At 32.8% G+C, this 18,805-nt stretch overlaps 4 protein-coding genes across 4 annotated transcripts; 1 reads left to right on the forward strand and 3 right to left on the reverse strand.

The window, feature by feature from the left end:
* LOC112026159 (transcription repressor OFP13) lies at nucleotides 1–564 on the reverse strand. Its single transcript, XM_024058844.2, has one exon. It carries the CDS (start codon nucleotides 562–564, stop codon nucleotides 1–3), a length of 564 nt encoding a protein of 187 aa, XP_023914612.2.
* Nucleotides 565–6,390: 5,826 nt separating this feature from the next.
* Nucleotides 6,391–7,435, reverse strand: LOC112026170 (probable CCR4-associated factor 1 homolog 11). Its single transcript, XM_024058853.2, has one exon. It carries the CDS (start codon nucleotides 7,282–7,284, stop codon nucleotides 6,451–6,453), a length of 834 nt encoding a protein of 277 aa, XP_023914621.1. The 5' UTR covers nucleotides 7,285–7,435; the 3' UTR covers nucleotides 6,391–6,450.
* Nucleotides 7,436–9,490: 2,055 nt separating this feature from the next.
* LOC136063942 (transcription repressor OFP13-like) lies at nucleotides 9,491–10,054 on the forward strand. Its single transcript, XM_065764993.1, has one exon. The coding sequence runs from the start codon at nucleotides 9,491–9,493 to the stop codon at nucleotides 10,052–10,054; it is 564 nt and encodes a 187-aa protein (XP_065621065.1).
* A 5,527-nt stretch (nucleotides 10,055–15,581) lies between these two features.
* LOC112026193 (transcription repressor OFP6) lies at nucleotides 15,582–16,594 on the reverse strand. Its single transcript, XM_024058878.2, has one exon. It carries the CDS (start codon nucleotides 16,400–16,402, stop codon nucleotides 15,881–15,883), a length of 522 nt encoding a protein of 173 aa, XP_023914646.1. The 5' UTR covers nucleotides 16,403–16,594; the 3' UTR covers nucleotides 15,582–15,880.
* Nucleotides 16,595–18,805: the final 2,211 nt, after the last annotated feature.

The raw sequence follows: 18,805 nt of genomic DNA on the forward strand, positions 1-18,805 counted from the left end.
TCAACAATATTTTGGACATTTTCCCTTCTCAGCATATGAAGGAATGCTTTCAACCTCAATTTCCCTCCAATCTTTCGATTTTGAAGATGAAGATGAAGCTGACGCATGATAAGAAAAAGAACATAAAGAAGGAAGCTCAGTATACATATCAATGAAGGCCTCGATTATATACCGGTGGTTTTTCTTCCCATTCATCCTCAAGTACCATGCCAATAACTCCTCTAGATACTCCCAGTCTTTTGTTGCATAATCCTCCAACCCGTAAGCCTCAATCATTTCCTCCATGGAGTTTCGGAAATCTGTATATGGGTTGTTGGACTTAATAGCTTGCATCACGCTGTCCTGGAAAGGGAACTTAGTTGCCCCGATTATGAAGCTTGTGTCCCCGGGCTCAGGCTCGAATGACAACCTCTTTGTTCTCAATGCCTTAACTGCCATCTCTATCAGCTTACCACCAGAATCCTCAAGCACTGCTGAGAAACACCTTGATTGTGACCAGGATGAGTCCAGCATTGTCACCATCTTGACAGCGTTGGAGAAGAAAGAGTTGGCGGTCTTAAACATGTGTTTGGCTTTGAATGATATGGTTCTGATGTGCTTAAAAGGTGACCATTTCGATGAAGTTTTGGTTTTTCTGCTTTTGAAAATTGAAGGGAGCTTCATCATCTTCAGCAGTGGATCCCCATATGGCTTGTCAAGAAGTAGCTTTTACTTTTACAAGGATAGTGAATTTGCGAAGTCACCTTCATATAGATTGTACGTGTATATATGTGCAAATAAATGTTGTATCAGTGGTTTCTTAGGTGAAATAGGGAGATGAGATGGTTTGTTGGGGTCATTCATGGTGAGCATTTACATTGCAGTTTTTGGTTTTTCTTTATTCATGTTTGTTTGATCAAGAGAAACGACCATGTTTAATGTTATTTGATATGTTTAACGTGGTAGAGGAGGAGAGGGGGCTAAAGTTAAAGAGGCATGAAGTCTTGGGCCTACACCTACAGAATTATATCTACTCCTCTCATTTTCTTTACTTAAGCAAAACAGATAGATAGTCTTTTAGGCACTTATAAAGAGAGCACCTTGTGTTGTCAATTGTCATTGGCATAAAATATCTAGCCTCTCGGGAGCCAACTTGTGAGAGGTTGTAAAATGAGATTGTAAAAGTTTTGATACCAATATTTTTGAAATAAATTATAATAGACTTATGCGAAATATAAATAGAAAATCATAAAACATAATCACACGAGGAGCACCAAAATTTATTTGAGGTTCAGCCTTAGACCTATATCATGGGCGACGTCAAGAAAAGATTTAACAATAAAATAAGAAAAATACAATAGTGGTAAAGAGTATTCTCTCAATTTGCTACTACTATACTTAAGAAACTCATAAATTGGAGAATATATCTAGTGTATCAAATATATATAACGTCCTTCTCACATAAGGATGGATCTCACACTTGTGAGGTCAACCCCCATATATGATGGATGTTACATATATCCAATACATATAATTAATATTTTTTCCACATGCAAACAACTTAAATATATGCGAACAGATTAAATAAAGTAGGTCAACTAGGATTTTATAACCAAAGTAAAAAAATGAGTAGTAAATACTTTAATTGAAACAAAGTTGATTTTGGCTACTAGCTATTAGTAGATAGACCAAGGATTGAATACCAAGTGGCAGGAGGACTTGTCTTTGGTGCACCTACGTACTCTAAATTTAAGACTATATGTAATCAAGTCTTACAAATGAAACTCCTATAGTGCCTGTGCCAAAGGGTATCGTAGAATGTAGATTGTAAACACCATTTAGATTCAAGCATTGCTTGAACTTGTCCAAAAGTTGGTTATCATATCTACTGCATGGATTATCAGCTATAATAACGTTTATGGTTATAATGGTGCCCTGAGATACGATCTTGCAAATGAAGCAATATTTGACATCAATATGTTTGGTTTTCTCTTGAAACATTAGTCTTTTAATCACCTATGGCATTCTGTTGTCACAAAATACAACATTATCGTCCTATTGTAAACCCAAATGCCCTCATGTTCCCGAAGCAATCATTTTCAAGGGTAGAAGTATGAAAATATCCATAGACAACGAGCATTCCCTTCACCAGTCATCAGCGACGGAACTACTTAAGGGCTAAGGGGGCCCATGGCCCCCCTCAACCTCTTAAAAAAAAATACTAGTATGTATATTAACAAAAAGAATTTTAATTCTGGCTCTTAAATTTATATACTTGCCCTCCCTCCAACAAATTTACAAATTGACCCAAGAAATCCAACAAATAGATAACAAAAAAAATTTAAAAAAAAAAAAAATTCACAAATCCAGATAATAAGAAAAATATTTGGACAAATCGTAAATCCGGTCTAAGCAAAAACAATAACAACAAATCAATTACAAATCCTAGCAAAAAAAAAAAAAAATCACAAAAACCCAATAACCCTTACTTAATTTCTCTCTCTCACTTGAGAGCTCTATACCCCTCTCAAATGACTCCACCATCATAGCCATAGGGACAACTCCTATACCACATATTGATCGCCCCATCCACACATTAGTTAGACTTTGAAAATATTAAGATGTACCAATTGACTTACAAAACTCTTGATTATAAAATTCTATTATTAAATTTTTCAAAAGAAAAAATACAAATAATAATTAATAAATTAATGCTAATAATGCAACTTTATCAACCTCTAGTATTGATATTCTAATTTTTTTAAATATTTGAATAAAGAACTTCGGCCCCCCTAAGTTTGAATCTTGGTTCCGTCCATGCCTGTCATGCTAGACTTGGGAATAAGGGCAACTAATAAAATGAGATTGAGATCAAGTGTAATATCCAATTGCTTTATTGGCTGAGATTAAAAACTGAAAAAGCAACTTTCAATCTCAACAATTTAATAAAAACATTTAAAAAAAAAGTTTAAGGATCCGTTTAGTTGGGATGATGAAAAAATGAGATGATAAAAAATGATTAGGGGTGGAAAAGGGGGTAGATATAAAAGATTTAGTTTTTCCTCCATATTTTTGGTTAAGGGAGTGGAAAAAGTGTAGAGATGAAAAATTCTTTTATTTAGTTGAGTAGAAAAGTGAGAGGATAAAATATAGTTTGTAAAAATTTACTCATGCCCCTAGTACATAAAAAACTATTTTTTAATAGTTTATAAAAATTGATTTTTTAATTACTACAAACCTAAAAACTAACATAACTAATAAAATATCTAGCAAAAGAAAAACTAATAAGACAAAGTTTAGTTACAAAATTGGTTGTAGTTTTAGACTACAACCTTATTCAATATCTTTTTATTGGAAGTAAATTTTGATAAATCCACCATTAGATTACATGTTCTTCTTATATCTTCCATGCTTGCAAAATTTATAGAAAATTAAAGATCAATAGTTATGTCATCAATAAATTGTTTAAATTTCAAGTTTTTGTAGTTTAAAATTGTACATAAAATATAAGTTCATAGATCATACAGTAAATAATATCAAATTGATATAAAATTTAACATGTATATGAAGAATGTAAGGAATATGCAATTCAACGGTTAGATTTTCAAAATATGAGATAATTTATATTTTATTAAGTAAAGTTGTAACATTAAGTTACAACCAATTTTGTAACTAAATTTTGTCTAAACTAATAATAATAATAATAATAATAATGGGTTCAAGTTACACAAATCTAGCGGTCAGCAAAAGACTACTTCTCACATTATTAATATGTAATTACCATTTGATAGGTCAACTCAGTTTAATTAAATCGCCCCACATTCACCGCCTCTCTCTCCTTATTAATCATCTTCCACTTATTTTAAAATAAATATAAAAAAGCTTATTCTCCCCGCCCACTTCTAATTCTATTCAATTAGGAATACAATATAGGACCTTGAAATTAATAGAAAATGTTTGTAAACATCTCATCAATAGTTATTTTTGCTTCCTCCTTCTTTGGTGTAAATTTAATATTGGACTATTGGTGGTGAATATATTGTTGAAATTCACATTGTACTGGAGTATTGGACTATTGGTGGTCAATAGAATCAAATTATATTGCCCGAATGTATATAATTTTGAGATCATTGCCAAGTTGTTTTGCTTGAATTTACTTGTTCAAATGAACCTCTTGAAACCACTGGCTGCATTTGATATCAATATAGCTTGACAATCCTCAATCTTTGTCGAGGTGATTTACTTGATGGATAGGAAGATGATTATTAATAGTGAGCCGGTGAATGTGGGGAATTTGATTTAAATGAGTAGACATGATAAATAATAATTACATATTAATGATGTGAGAGATAATCTTTTGCTAACCGTTAGATTTAAATTCTAATTACATATTTTTATTTATTTTTTCCATCTATTTATATTATTGAAATAAATTTTTTTTAATTAATCTAGGTAGCACATGTATATGATTTTAATTGAATCTTTTCAAAAGTTCTGTTTATGTTCCAATTAGATAAGCATGTTTAATACTCAGTCAAAGCATATGAATGGCGGCTAACATTACCAAATTGACTTGTAATGATGAATTCATGACTTGGTCTTTGGCAAGAGTGGGTTCGAAAGAATATAACATGAGCTCAATGTAGAAGTGGCTTCCTAGTTCATTTTCAATTTTTTGACTGCTCAAAATAGGATGTCAAATGCTCTGCGCAACCTAAACTCTGCCGGCAAAGAAAGTCAATTTCTAACGCCATCGATATTTTAATTTGACGGTTAATTTTATTAATCTTGGAATACAGGTCATGATTCGTAAGTGTCTATCCGAAAGAAAGAAAGTAAAAGACAAGTAAGAGAATATGAATAGCCAACTGAATTTGCCAAGATTTGGTAAACCATTTTTTTTTTCTTCCGTTGAATGCTCAATGAGCTTATGGCTAGACAATTGAAAATAATTCTTTCCGTTTTATGAAACTCTTTTTCCACAAGATTAGACTTCAAAAAAACAAAAACAAACCAAGAGACGCCCGTAACCAGCCGTGATGACTTGCCTAATTATTTATTAGGGCAGGGTAGGTAACCCTATAACCTATGAGTAATGCTATAGTTATAAATTATTTTATAACATTTTTACAAATTGTTGATGTGACCAACTTTTTATTGGTTTTCATCTAAATCCACAATTAACATCACTTTTTTATTTGCCAATAACTATTCAGTATATTAGCAATTTGTAAAATTTTTTGTAAAAAAGTTTGTATCTCTAACATTATTCATAATCTATTATGGGCTTAGAAATCGGTTTAGACTATTTCTCCAAAAAAAATAAAAATCGGTTTAATATGCGTTTGGCTCCAGATTAAAAAGTCAGCTTATTTTACTATTCAGCTTATTTTTGCTACTATTCATGAACCCCACTATACTTTTTGGTATTATTCATGGGTTCCACTGTATTATTTTAGCTAACTTTTACCTTTATCTACAGTACTTTCAGCAAAAAGTTTTCAGTTTCAGCAAAATAAGAGGATCTCAAACAGACCCTTAGACTAAATAATGGATATTTGTTAGCCAAATTTAGATCTATGCAAAAAGCTTACTCAAGGTCTTACTCATACAAAAGGCTGCCCATAGATCCAGTCAACCCAATCAACCTGGCAAATCCAATTGAACCTGAATTGACAACAGATCAATCTGGTGAGTAAGGTGGTTAATGATGGGTTTTCTCCTCCAAAATTCAACGCCGGTGAGTTAAGTGACGGGTTCCTTCCCACAAAATTTGACAAACTTGATATGTCCAAATCCAAATTGAAAGCGAACTGATCTAGAGACTAAAGCGATTAATGCTGACTTTTTTTTCCCTAAAATTTGATGTTGGCGAGTTAAGTGGTGAGTTCCCTCCCTCAAAATCTGATGAACTCGATCATCCAAACCATTGTTATTCTTTTTGTCTTTTAGTCTCAAATCCATCAAGATCCAACTAGAAATGGCGAGATCCAAACTAGATCTAGTGAGATTTCGACTAAATTTGGTGAGATTTTAACTAGATCCAACAAAACCTAGATCAAATCTGAAGAGATCCAACTAATCTTCGCTTCTCTCTATCGCTTTTCTAATCCATTGCCGCCGTTACTGATTTTGCCCAAATCGCCTACCACCTATGGAACGCCTGATCTGCTTCTTCTTTTCAGTCAACAATGGGTTGAGTTTTCCTCCACCTGATCAAATTAGGTCGGGTGCGAGTTGAGCACAATGCCCTCTATTAGTCGATAACAACCAAGCTCTCTTTCAACCAAGTTTAGCTTTAGATTTTATTGATTAGGTTGGCCAAGATTAATGTAGAAAATTTACCAATAAAGTTAGTAGTAGTAGACTACTAGGAAATACTAAATACTAAGATAATAAATCACAAATCTGTTTTAGGACAAATAAATTTAATTCAATTTAATTTTTTTTAAAATAAATTAATTAAATTTCTTAATACACTTCCAAGCCAAACAATACACCAGCATGCTTTTCCGGTCCATCGTTTACAAAATACACATCCCTCATCTTCTGAAACGCGTGCCACGTAAGCAGGCTATCGGAGCCGGCCTGGTGGCACTTCCCGACGGCCCGGTCCACCTCAAGGGTCCTAGCGACCCGGTCCAGACCGCCATACAAGCTGTCACAAAACCTCATCATGTGCTTCACATCGTAAACCCTGTTCCCGAAAAACACCCTCAAAATCTTCAAAAACTCGTCCAGCTCACTCGGCAGGCTCCGGCGCGTGAGGATCTTCACCAGGTACCCGAAGTCGTACGCGCTGTGAAACGTGACCCAGCTCACCGACTCGTTGCAGACGAGCCCGGACGACATCATCAACTCGGCGAACCGGGACGAGTCAACCCCTTCCTCCCTGTTCCTCTCGAAGTCGATCCCCTGTCGCATCAGCAACGCGATCGAGTCAGGAGCGTGAGGATCACGCGCCACGTCGAAGTCCTTGAAGTTGAACTCCCAGATGAACCGGTTCCCGGATCCGAGGTCGGGAAGGTTACCGGCGGCGTCGGAGAGAGTAAGACCGACCTGGATGAGGTTCAAAACGTCGACGTTCGACTTCAGAACTCGGTAGTGATCGGAGGGCTGAAGAGGACGGTAATAATAAGGCTTTGATGGGTCCACAGATGGTCGAAAAACAAGACCAGGAAACTCAGTGTCCATAGAAATATAAGGGTACCGATCGATCACGTCACGAATGAGTTCGAACTCGGATTCCAAATTACCAGCCCACACTTCCCGGATCGTAATCGGCTTCTGCTTCTCTGAAATCATCGTTTTCAGTCTTCTTGATCACTCTAAAGTCACAGTCTTGGAAATTCTAACCTGAAAATTTTGCTAGTTAGAGAGAAGACCGAGGTGGTCTTTGTTTTTTTTTTTTGCAAAGTGTGAAATTTGTGTGTGAACTTGAGGAAGTGAGGGATGTATATAAATGGGGAGGTGAAGATGGTGCTGAGAAAGAGAGAGGAAGAGAGAGAGAGAGAGAGAGTGAGGGGACTGTGTCTAAGTTCAACGCGTTTGCTTACTTTTGACTGAAGGCAAGTAACGGATCAGATTCATGGAAAAGACTCGGTCCATGTTGGGTTCCTATTTTCTTTTTTTTTTTTTTTTTTTTTGCTAGGATTTGTAATTGATTTGTTGTTATTGTTTTTGCTTAGACCGGATTTACGATTTGTCCAAATATTTTTCTTATTATCTGGATTTGTGAATTTTTTTTTTTTTTAAATTTTTTTTGTTATCTATTTGTTGGATTTCTTGGGTCAATTTGTAAATTTGTTGGAGGGAGGGCAAGTATATAAATTTAAGAGCCAGAATTAAAATTCTTTTTGTTAATATACATACTAGTATTTTTTTTTAAGAGGTTGAGGGGGGCCATGGGCCCCCTTAGCCCTTAAGTAGTTCCGTCGCTGATGACTGGTGAAGGGAATGCTCGTTGTCTATGGATATTTTCATACTTCTACCCTTGAAAATGATTGCTTCGGGAACATGAGGGCATTTGGGTTTACAATAGGACGATAATGTTGTATTTTGTGACAACAGAATGCCATAGGTGATTAAAAGACTAATGTTTCAAGAGAAAACCAAACATATTGATGTCAAATATTGCTTCATTTGCAAGATCGTATCTCAGGGCACCATTATAACCATAAACGTTATTATAGCTGATAATCCATGCAGTAGATATGATAACCAACTTTTGGACAAGTTCAAGCAATGCTTGAATCTAAATGGTGTTTACAATCTACATTCTACGATACCCTTTGGCACAGGCACTATAGGAGTTTCATTTGTAAGACTTGATTACATATAGTCTTAAATTTAGAGTACGTAGGTGCACCAAAGACAAGTCCTCCTGCCACTTGGTATTCAATCCTTGGTCTATCTACTAATAGCTAGTAGCCAAAATCAACTTTGTTTCAATTAAAGTATTTACTACTCATTTTTTTACTTTGGTTATAAAATCCTAGTTGACCTACTTTATTTAATCTGTTCGCATATATTTAAGTTGTTTGCATGTGGAAAAAATATTAATTATATGTATTGGATATATGTAACATCCATCATATATGGGGGTTGACCTCACAAGTGTGAGATCCATCCTTATGTGAGAAGGACGTTATATATATTTGATACACTAGATATATTCTCCAATTTATGAGTTTCTTAAGTATAGTAGTAGCAAATTGAGAGAATACTCTTTACCACTATTGTATTTTTCTTATTTTATTGTTAAATCTTTTCTTGACGTCGCCCATGATATAGGTCTAAGGCTGAACCTCAAATAAATTTTGGTGCTCCTCGTGTGATTATGTTTTATGATTTTCTATTTATATTTCGCATAAGTCTATTATAATTTATTTCAAAAATATTGGTATCAAAACTTTTACAATCTCATTTTACAACCTCTCACAAGTTGGCTCCCGAGAGGCTAGATATTTTATGCCAATGACAATTGACAACACAAGGTGCTCTCTTTATAAGTGCCTAAAAGACTATCTATCTGTTTTGCTTAAGTAAAGAAAATGAGAGGAGTAGATATAATTCTGTAGGTGTAGGCCCAAGACTTCATGCCTCTTTAACTTTAGCCCCCTCTCCTCCTCTACCACGTTAAACATATCAAATAACATTAAACATGGTCGTTTCTCTTGATCAAACAAACATGAATAAAGAAAAACCAAAAACTGCAATGTAAATGCTCACCATGAATGACCCCAACAAACCATCTCATCTCCCTATTTCACCTAAGAAACCACTGATACAACATTTATTTGCACATATATACACGTACAATCTATATGAAGGTGACTTCGCAAATTCACTATCCTTGTAAAAGTAAAAGCTACTTCTTGACAAGCCATATGGGGATCCACTGCTGAAGATGATGAAGCTCCCTTCAATTTTCAAAAGCAGAAAAACCAAAACTTCATCGAAATGGTCACCTTTTAAGCACATCAGAACCATATCATTCAAAGCCAAACACATGTTTAAGACCGCCAACTCTTTCTTCTCCAACGCTGTCAAGATGGTGACAATGCTGGACTCATCCTGGTCACAATCAAGGTGTTTCTCAGCAGTGCTTGAGGATTCTGGTGGTAAGCTGATAGAGATGGCAGTTAAGGCATTGAGAACAAAGAGGTTGTCATTCGAGCCTGAGCCCGGGGACACAAGCTTCATAATCGGGGCAACTAAGTTCCCTTTCCAGGACAGCGTGATGCAAGCTATTAAGTCCAACAACCCATATACAGATTTCCGAAACTCCATGGAGGAAATGATTGAGGCTTACGGGTTGGAGGATTATGCAACAAAAGACTGGGAGTATCTAGAGGAGTTATTGGCATGGTACTTGAGGATGAATGGGAAGAAAAACCACCGGTATATAATCGAGGCCTTCATTGATATGTATACTGAGCTTCCTTCTTTATGTTCTTTTTCTTATCATGCGTCAGCTTCATCTTCATCTTCAAAATCGAAAGATTGGAGGGAAATTGAGGTTGAAAGCATTCCTTCATATGCTGAGAAGGGAAAATGTCCAAAATATTGTTGAATATGAATCACGGAATTATGGAAGAATACATACGTATTGGTCAAGGATTATACTGACATTAGTCATTATATAAGAAAGCAAACTTCTATCCCTTTTAATCCCATATTCTCGAAGTTTCAAAAATGCTATTTACAATTGATACACCAAATAAGTGAAAACCAATCCTTATGGAGTTGTGTTTGGTTGACAATCCTTGTTGCTGCAGGAATAAGATCATGGAGCGGCGTGTTATTATATTAGCAGGTTAAAGCGTGTAAGTTTCAAAGTTAAACTTTGTAAGCTAGCCTAATCAACTGCCACATACTATATTGGACTCATCAAATCTGAGAAGGCTATCTTGAAGTTGATCAGATTGGAAATTAAAGCAAAGATTGAGTCTGCGAGGGAGTAGTGAATAAGCTTATTCTTATTTCTTAACAAAGCCTTATGTTGCAAATGGGGAGCATCAAATGTTGTCTTCATGTTTCTGATAGTGTAAGCTAAAGTTAACTTCTGTACGTAGCTGTTTGATGTATTGTTGCAATTTCCTTGTTTCTTGTCTTTGTGTGTAATACTGTCCTGGATGCTGCTTGTGGTTTATTCCTTTAGTTAGGATTGTCTATAGTTACTGTTAAGGTGCTGGCTTTTTGTTTAGTTTGGGTGCTGCTACTTCGAAGCTAATTGTTTGAGTTTTTGTATCAGATTGTTTTTCCATAATAAAATTTCTCATTCAAAAGGGGTCTAATGTTTATTGTGAAGTTCAAAATCAACATCTTAATTCGAAAATAATTTGTGATATCCACCCACCTTCTAATTAAATTAGTTGTGCATATTGTAAATACTACAGTTTAGAGTGCGTGATTGTAAAAACGTATTGCATTCACCTAAATTTTAATAATATATTTACCCCATTTGTGTAAGGTGTCTTTTACACTTGCTTGCACCCTAAACTGGACTTCTATTCAGCGACACAACACGAATTTAAAGGACACTGAGTTTGATAAATAAATATTAAAAAAAAAATACACCAGTATAGTTTAAGGCTTAAAACTTAAAAAGTAATAAATTTAAGTGGGAGTTTTTATATTTAAATATCAATTAAATAAATATTTTTAATACTAACCAAACCAAGGTTAATTTGATGATGAATTAAACACGAATCTTGATGGTCTGAGGCTCTGAGCTATGACATTTCCACCACCCTAGTACCCTACCAACATAACCAAAATATTTTAATGGTCTTTACGGTTTATATATAAAAATCCAAACTGCTAGTCTTAAGTCTAATGAATTTTCTTGTTGGATATATGGTAGATAGCCATTAGGACGTATCAGAAGTCTAAATAAGTTTTGGCTGGTAAGAATAATAGATGAAAGGAACATAGTTTGCAGTTGAATGCAACACTGAACTGAAAAGATATATATAAGTGGATATGAATCTTAGGTTTGCTCTGTTTTTTTTTTTTTTGAGGAATTATTTTTCGTCGCAACATTATGTTACTATGTAATATATAAAGTAGTTAAGCATATGTCTCATCTTTTAATTTTTTATTTAACATTATGCCTAATATAACTGCTTTTGCAACATCAAAAGAGAATTGAAAAATGGTGCAAAAGTAGTATAATAACAAAACAACAAACTTGTTTGCTACCGTTTTTACACAATAAACAACCAATTCCTATTTCATGCAAATTCCTAATCTAACATGACCTAATATATTCCTAAATAATGAAAGAACATATATATTTGTGATACGCGATAACACGACGCAAAAGATTAGAAATTAAGATGAACATGAGCAGAAGAAATTTAACAAATCCGTACTAAAATTAATCTACAATTTCCATTAGTAATCAATTATCAAAATCACAATTTAAATACAACTATAAAGCTAAAGAAAACAGTTATATATATAATTTTTCATTTCCATTTTTTTATGAACATCATTTAGGATGGAAATCTAACGGAACAAACAATATTTAAAAGAAAAGTAAATCAAACTAATCATGTGAAAGATACCGATCATTACTTGAATGCATGACTCTTATCATTAGTACTAGTGGTGAGCCATTATATTGTGCAAACTATTAAAAAACTGTGATAACAAATAATGAGTTGTTCATGTAGTTACACGTGTTCATATTATTTTCACATAAAACAATACCATAGAGGTTTTGTGTTATATTCAAAACTCTAGGAATTAAGTGTTATACTTGTTTCTCAACCAAAAAACAAGTGTTATACTCAAAACCTCAAGAGTTAATTGTTATAGAATTAATAGTCTACACATAAAATAATACTATAAGGGGAGAGTTAAGTGTTACACTCAAAACTTCAAGAGGGACCCGTGTTTTAAGGGGAAACTATAGAGGTGATCTTTATATTTTTTTTTCAAAAGAAAATGTTATATTTATACCATTATACCAAAATAAGTTTATTACATCGAATGTTAATACAACATAATTAGTGTAGTTGTATTAAACACAACATCACTTCTACATGTCAAAAATCATTACAATAGTAACTTAATAATGATGAATTTATTGCATTAACAATAATTAGTTATAATAACTTATAATTTTTTGTTGTAATAGATGCTTTATTACCTTATTGGCATTAGAAAAATATGTTACAATAACTTAAAATGAAAAAATCGTTGCAATAACTTAATAGCAATTATTTTTGTAATCTATTGCATCGTTGCAATAACTTGAAAGAAATTATTTAACAATTTATTCCAATGATATACATGAAGTTGCAATGAAGATATTATAGCAAAAATCAAATATCAATTATTTTATAATCTATTATACAGATAAATATGAAATAATTAACTATTGTAACGAAAATATTGTTGCAATAATTTGATTCGAATTATTTTTGTTGATTATTTGCAATCTATTATAATAAGATTAGTGAAGTAAATTTGTTATCATAATAACATATATATTATTGCATTAAAATTGTCATTAAAATGTAAATAATGCTAATACCACAAAAAAACTCATGACTTGCTCACATGGTGAGTGGAAAATTATTGTATACTTCGGGAGTATGCTCCCTCCCTCTCACAGAGGGGTAGTGGGACCCACCCCACCATGAGAGGGAGGGAACATACTCTCAAAATATGCAATAACAAACCATGGTGAGTTGTGAGGGGTGCACTAAAAGTGGTGGGACCATGTAGATTTATAATTCCACCACTCAAAATTTGCCATGTGGGTAAGTTATTGTGCCAAAAGTTGTGGATTTTGTTATGGCATTAACATTATTCTTGAAATATTTGAAATTTATTACAACAAAATTTTTTATTGCACAAATCTATTATCTCATCAAATTTTATTGCAATAACTCTAATGTTATTGTAATGATTTTTTTTTTTTTTGTTACAATAAACAATTTTTCTTATACAATACGTTTGTTTTCACGGAAAAAGGTTTTTAGAGAATATTTTTCGGTGTTTGGTAACATTAGAAAATATGAGTTAAAAGAAAACTATCTTATCTAATGGTAGTGATGAACAAGGAGTTGGTAGGTGCAGAATAAGAACATAATTGTCAACAATTGGTTTATTCACATAGATCTCTCCACATGTTCATCTTTCGATGATTCAAAAAAACTACCTACAGCAAAGCAAACCACATAATGGGTTTTTGGTTTTACTTTTTTTGTTGTAATTTTCTTTTCTTTCCTTGAAAATAAAAACAACAACAACAACAAATTGAAAGAAGAGGGAAAATGATATAGAGGGGTTGAGAATTGATATGGGTGCGATGTCCAATGAAAGAATAGGAAGAGATGGGAGTGAAGGAAGAATGGCTTCCTAATAATTGGATTGTATTTTATTATTATTATTTAGGTTATTGAAATTATTCTATTTTATTTTCTTGGGGGCGGTATTATTGGATTTGAATCTAAAATTGTGAAATGGACATTGTGAAATTGTGAATGTTTAGCCTGTTGTGTTGGTTGCTGAATTACTAATCACATTATTTTGAATTATAAAGGATATTTCGCATGTTGAAATATTTTGTAGGTGTCAATTTGTTTTTGTTTATTTGGCCTATGTGTCATCTTGAACCATTTGAAATGGAGCTTATGGAGTAATGCTTATTTTGAATTTTGAAAAGTATGTTTGATTTTATATATATATACACACACATGTTATCATCCATATATAAGAGCTAGATGAGTGGTAGAGTTCATCAATATTGGACAACTAATTTTTATTGTACATTACCACCAATTTATTTTTTGAAAGAAACCAACGTGTATCAAAAAACTATAGATATTTGGGCAGCCCACAACAATGGGCGAGAGAGAGAGAACTTGACATCAAATTCGGCAAATCAACTTCCATCTTTTAAGTAAATTTAGTACCCTAGGTACCAAAATTTACATCTCTCCCCTTTTAGTTAAAAAAAACTTGGCAGATAGCACATAAAGCTTATAAATTCAAATTTTACCAATATATAGGTAAAAATCCAAAGGATAGAAGGGATGGTGGCAGTGGCATTCCTCAGACGTTACAATCACAAGCCCAACTAGCCAAAAGAGTGAACGTGCCCTAAGATATCTGTAATTAATGAACTCAATGCTTCGGTGGGAAATAAATAAAGCTTATAAATTCAAATTTTACCAATAGTTAGCTAAAAATCCAAAGGATAGAAGAGATGGTGGAAGTGGCATTCCTCAGACGTTACAATCACAAGCCCAACTAGCCAAAAGAGTGAACGTGCCCTAAGATATCCGTAATTAATGAACTCAATGCTTCGGTGGGAAATAAAGTATAAAAATATAAATCACTTTTACTATATGCTATTTTATTACTTTTCATATAAATTTTTTTTATTAATTTGGTCATCAAATAGGTGTAGCACCTTTTTTTTTGACACTTTTTATGAAGACATTATGTTTTCAATGTACTTTTTGGTTCATGTTAGGCAACTCCATATATATATATATATATATACACTAAACTCATCACACACACTTTACCCGCAGAATTAGGTTCTTTTTTATTTTTATTTTAGATTTAGTGAAATAATGTTTAAAAATGAGATAAAGATAATGTCCTAATTTTTAGAATCTTTCTCTATTTGGAAATTGATAAAAGTTTGAAAGCCTAAACTTAGTAACTTATTAAAAAATAGTAAATTATTCTTTTAACAAGTTTATGTTTTTAAATTTAAAATTATTTAACTAAAAATTTTGGGTATTTTAGAGAATTTAAGAATTTGTGTCGAAATATTTTAGTAAGCAAAATGATAAAACTCAAACAAATAATTCTGTTATTAATAATGCCTGTATATATATATATATATATTGAGAATGTATATCCATAGTATTATAATTGTATAATCTAAACGGTTTGTGTCAACCACTAGTAAAAATGTATTAATCTCTCTCTTGCTGGTGAAGGCATCATCTAAATAAAAACAGAAAAACCTAGAACCAAATTTGAAAGTGACCGCAGAACCAAATTTGAAAAGGCGACAAATTTGCCCAACCACTGACTGCCTCATTTAAAATTAGACAGTTCATTCATTTAGTAGTTAAAGCTCGTGTTGTATTACAGTATGACATTAATTGACAATGGAGGAAAAAATTGGTACAAGGAAGAAAAAAAGTTCAAAATTTCCTAACCAGAGAAATAAAATACTCTTCCCCCATCAATAATAATAACGAGCACCATGCCTCCACCACACAGCTCATATCTATTCTGGCCTGCTTTAAATTTCTAGATACCCCATTGTATTGATAACTCATGAAATTGTGTGACCTTCCTTTGCAGCTTCCTAATTCAATGTCCTCATGACATGGATCTCATCTCACACGTGGCATAGTTAGGATTCACGTGAGTTTGAGTTTCCTTGAACTGAGGGCTTCTGCAGAATTAGTCTATGTGACAGAACCTCATCCCAGATCTCCTTGAAAGCTCTAATGATAACATCATGGTGACAAGGAGAATTCAGCCGAAGAAAGCAATTGAGAAGCTCTTGAAGATCGTCTTTTGAGTATATCTCTTTCTCCAATATCATCTGAAGCATTGAATGCCGAAAATCTTGATAAGGGTTATCTGAAACCTTCTCCACCGCGATGCTGCTGCTGATTTTCTTTGAACTCTTGGGATTAATATCGGTTTCGGGTTCAGAGATTGTTGTGGAGGTCAAATCTTCTTCATCCACCGAAAGCCCACCATTTCTGGAACTAGAAGAAGAAGTGCAAGGCTTTTGGTTTTCATTATTGGTGGAAATTATTGGCCTTCGAATTGGTTCGAATACATCTGAGGGTTTTGGTCTGGCACAGCCACAGGCTACATTGGCTGCAAAGATGGTTTTAAGGATGTTTTTCTTGTTGGAAGACATGTGAGAGAGAGAGGATTGGAACCCCTTTTGCAGTGTACACTAATGGCTAAGAAAGAGAGGTTAATTTGTGAAGGTGCAAAGCTGGATTGGAAGGTGCTCTTGGTAGGAGTCGTTTTCAAACATAAATCACTTCTGGTTTTTGAGATATGCATAAGAAGGTGATTTTGGGTAGAAGTCGTTTTCTAGTGTTGTTGTGAGCAAAAGTAGGAGATTAATGAGGCATTTGACTTAACGTAGGAGAGTAGAGAAAGAGAAATTGGGCATGTGACATGATCCCCTCATGATAAGATTCTTTTTCTTTTTTTTCAAATTATGTTTTATCTATTTTGAAAATGAATTAATAAGCATTTATTCCGATGATAATGCTTTAAAATTCATCTAAAAAAAAAAACACTTTTGAATTTGGGTTGGGCAAAAGATATCCACTCGCATGATTAGTGGATTGACTGCCATCTCCTTTATAATTTTAAATTATTTTATAGTATTAATTACACTTGTAAATTTCTAATACCTAATGAGGAATGTCTATATATATATATATATATATGTGGGTTGAGTTTAAGTTATATTTAGTATAATTCTAAACAATGTTACATCACCCAATAACTTGTTATATAATTCATATTTTGAAAATATCACCGTTGAATTACATGTTCTATATATTCTTAACAAACATGCCAATTTTCATGTCAATTAGATATTATTTATCATCTTTTATGCATTATTTTAAACTACAAAAATTTGAATTTAAAAAATTAATTGATGACATGGCTATTAATCTTTGCTCACTTTGAAATTTTGCAAGTATGAAGAATGTACGAAGATAATGTAATCTAATAGTAGATTTGTCAAAATTTGCATCCAATTAAAAAATATTGAGTGGTATTATATATATTAATAGCTAATGTTGAGAGAAAATTCAATTAAATTCTAAATTGGATTTTAATTTTGCGCCACGTTTCTTATCTAATTTTTATGTTTATGTGTCAAATGAATTATTAGGTACAAAAATCAAAGAGTCTAAATTCAATTAGATTTTAAATTGAATTTTAATTGGAGTTCTATTTTGTGCCATATGTCCTGTCTAATTTTTTAATTTTTGTGGCAAATGAATTATTGGGTGCTAAAACCGAAAATTCTGGATCCAATTAGATTCTAATTCATATGTATGTGTGTAATTATGATTATTTTTAAATGTACCATGCATATACACAAAGTTACACACTAGTTATTTCGAATAAAGATGACTGTGGATATGACTTCCACGTTCAATATGTAAAAAATAAACAATTTTTTTTATTGTCTCACGAGGGCACTCTCATTATATAACATAAAATATATAAACATGTATTTCAAATAAAAATAGTATGTTATTTCTATATAAAAAAAATAGTGTGTTATAAATAGTATAGCTTGCATTATTTTTTTTTTCTTTTTTCTTTTTTGACTTTTGAGTGAAGTTTGATATACTATGTTTTTGCTTACATTTTCCATCAATTAGTGAACTCTAATATCAGTATATATGACATGTTCATTTACTATTGCAGTTTGCCATGTTGGAATGCTACATTATTTTCTTTTATTTGTAGGCATGTACAACACTGTTGAAGTAAAGTACAGCGCAATTATTATTATTATTATTACTTGGTTAACCCTGAAATACAGTCGTGGGTAATATTCCGCTGACCTTTAATAATCTACAATCTACATTGATGGAGATGAGAAAAGAACTTATCCACTACGGGACAAACATATATGCTGACTTCTTTTTCCCCTTAATATAAGTGTTTAGGATTATTAGAACATCTGAGTCTGACTAATCCCTAATTATATGCGTATATTCCTCATTTCACACACCAGGGTGGTGCTTGCAAACTTATCTTTTAGCTCTCTTCACAAAATCTTGTTTGTTCCTTGACTTGTTAGAGAAATGGTAGCTCATACTTTGATAATATTGGTCTCTAGTTAATGGACTATGGTAAGGGTATATATATTGGATAATTTTTAATATACTGGATTAAGGTAGGGACGGAGGGAGACTTGGACAAGGGGGCAATGGCCCCCCTGATTTTTTTTTTTTTAAATATTAATATATACATAGGTATCAATTTTAGCAATTTTATTATATAAAATTACACTTTACCCCCTTAACAATATCGTTGATTCTTTTAAAAGTACTACTATAACTACAATCTTTTCTACAATAACAAAGCCGCCCCCTCTAACTTCAAGTTCTGGCTCCATCCCTGGATTTGGGTTTCTTAGTTCGACGATGTAGACACACTACCCAAATCACATAATGTCAGTGTTGATTTTACTCTATTTTCTCTTTATTTTTCACTAATATTGCTAAGTAACCAAAATTCACAACATTCCCTCGAAAAAAAAAACATATATATGAGC

This window comes from Quercus suber, unplaced genomic scaffold (genome assembly GCF_002906115.3).
Source record: "Quercus suber isolate HL8 unplaced genomic scaffold, Cork oak 2.0 scaffold_599, whole genome shotgun sequence".
In the NCBI taxonomy this organism is placed as follows: domain Eukaryota; kingdom Viridiplantae; phylum Streptophyta; class Magnoliopsida; order Fagales; family Fagaceae; genus Quercus; species Quercus suber.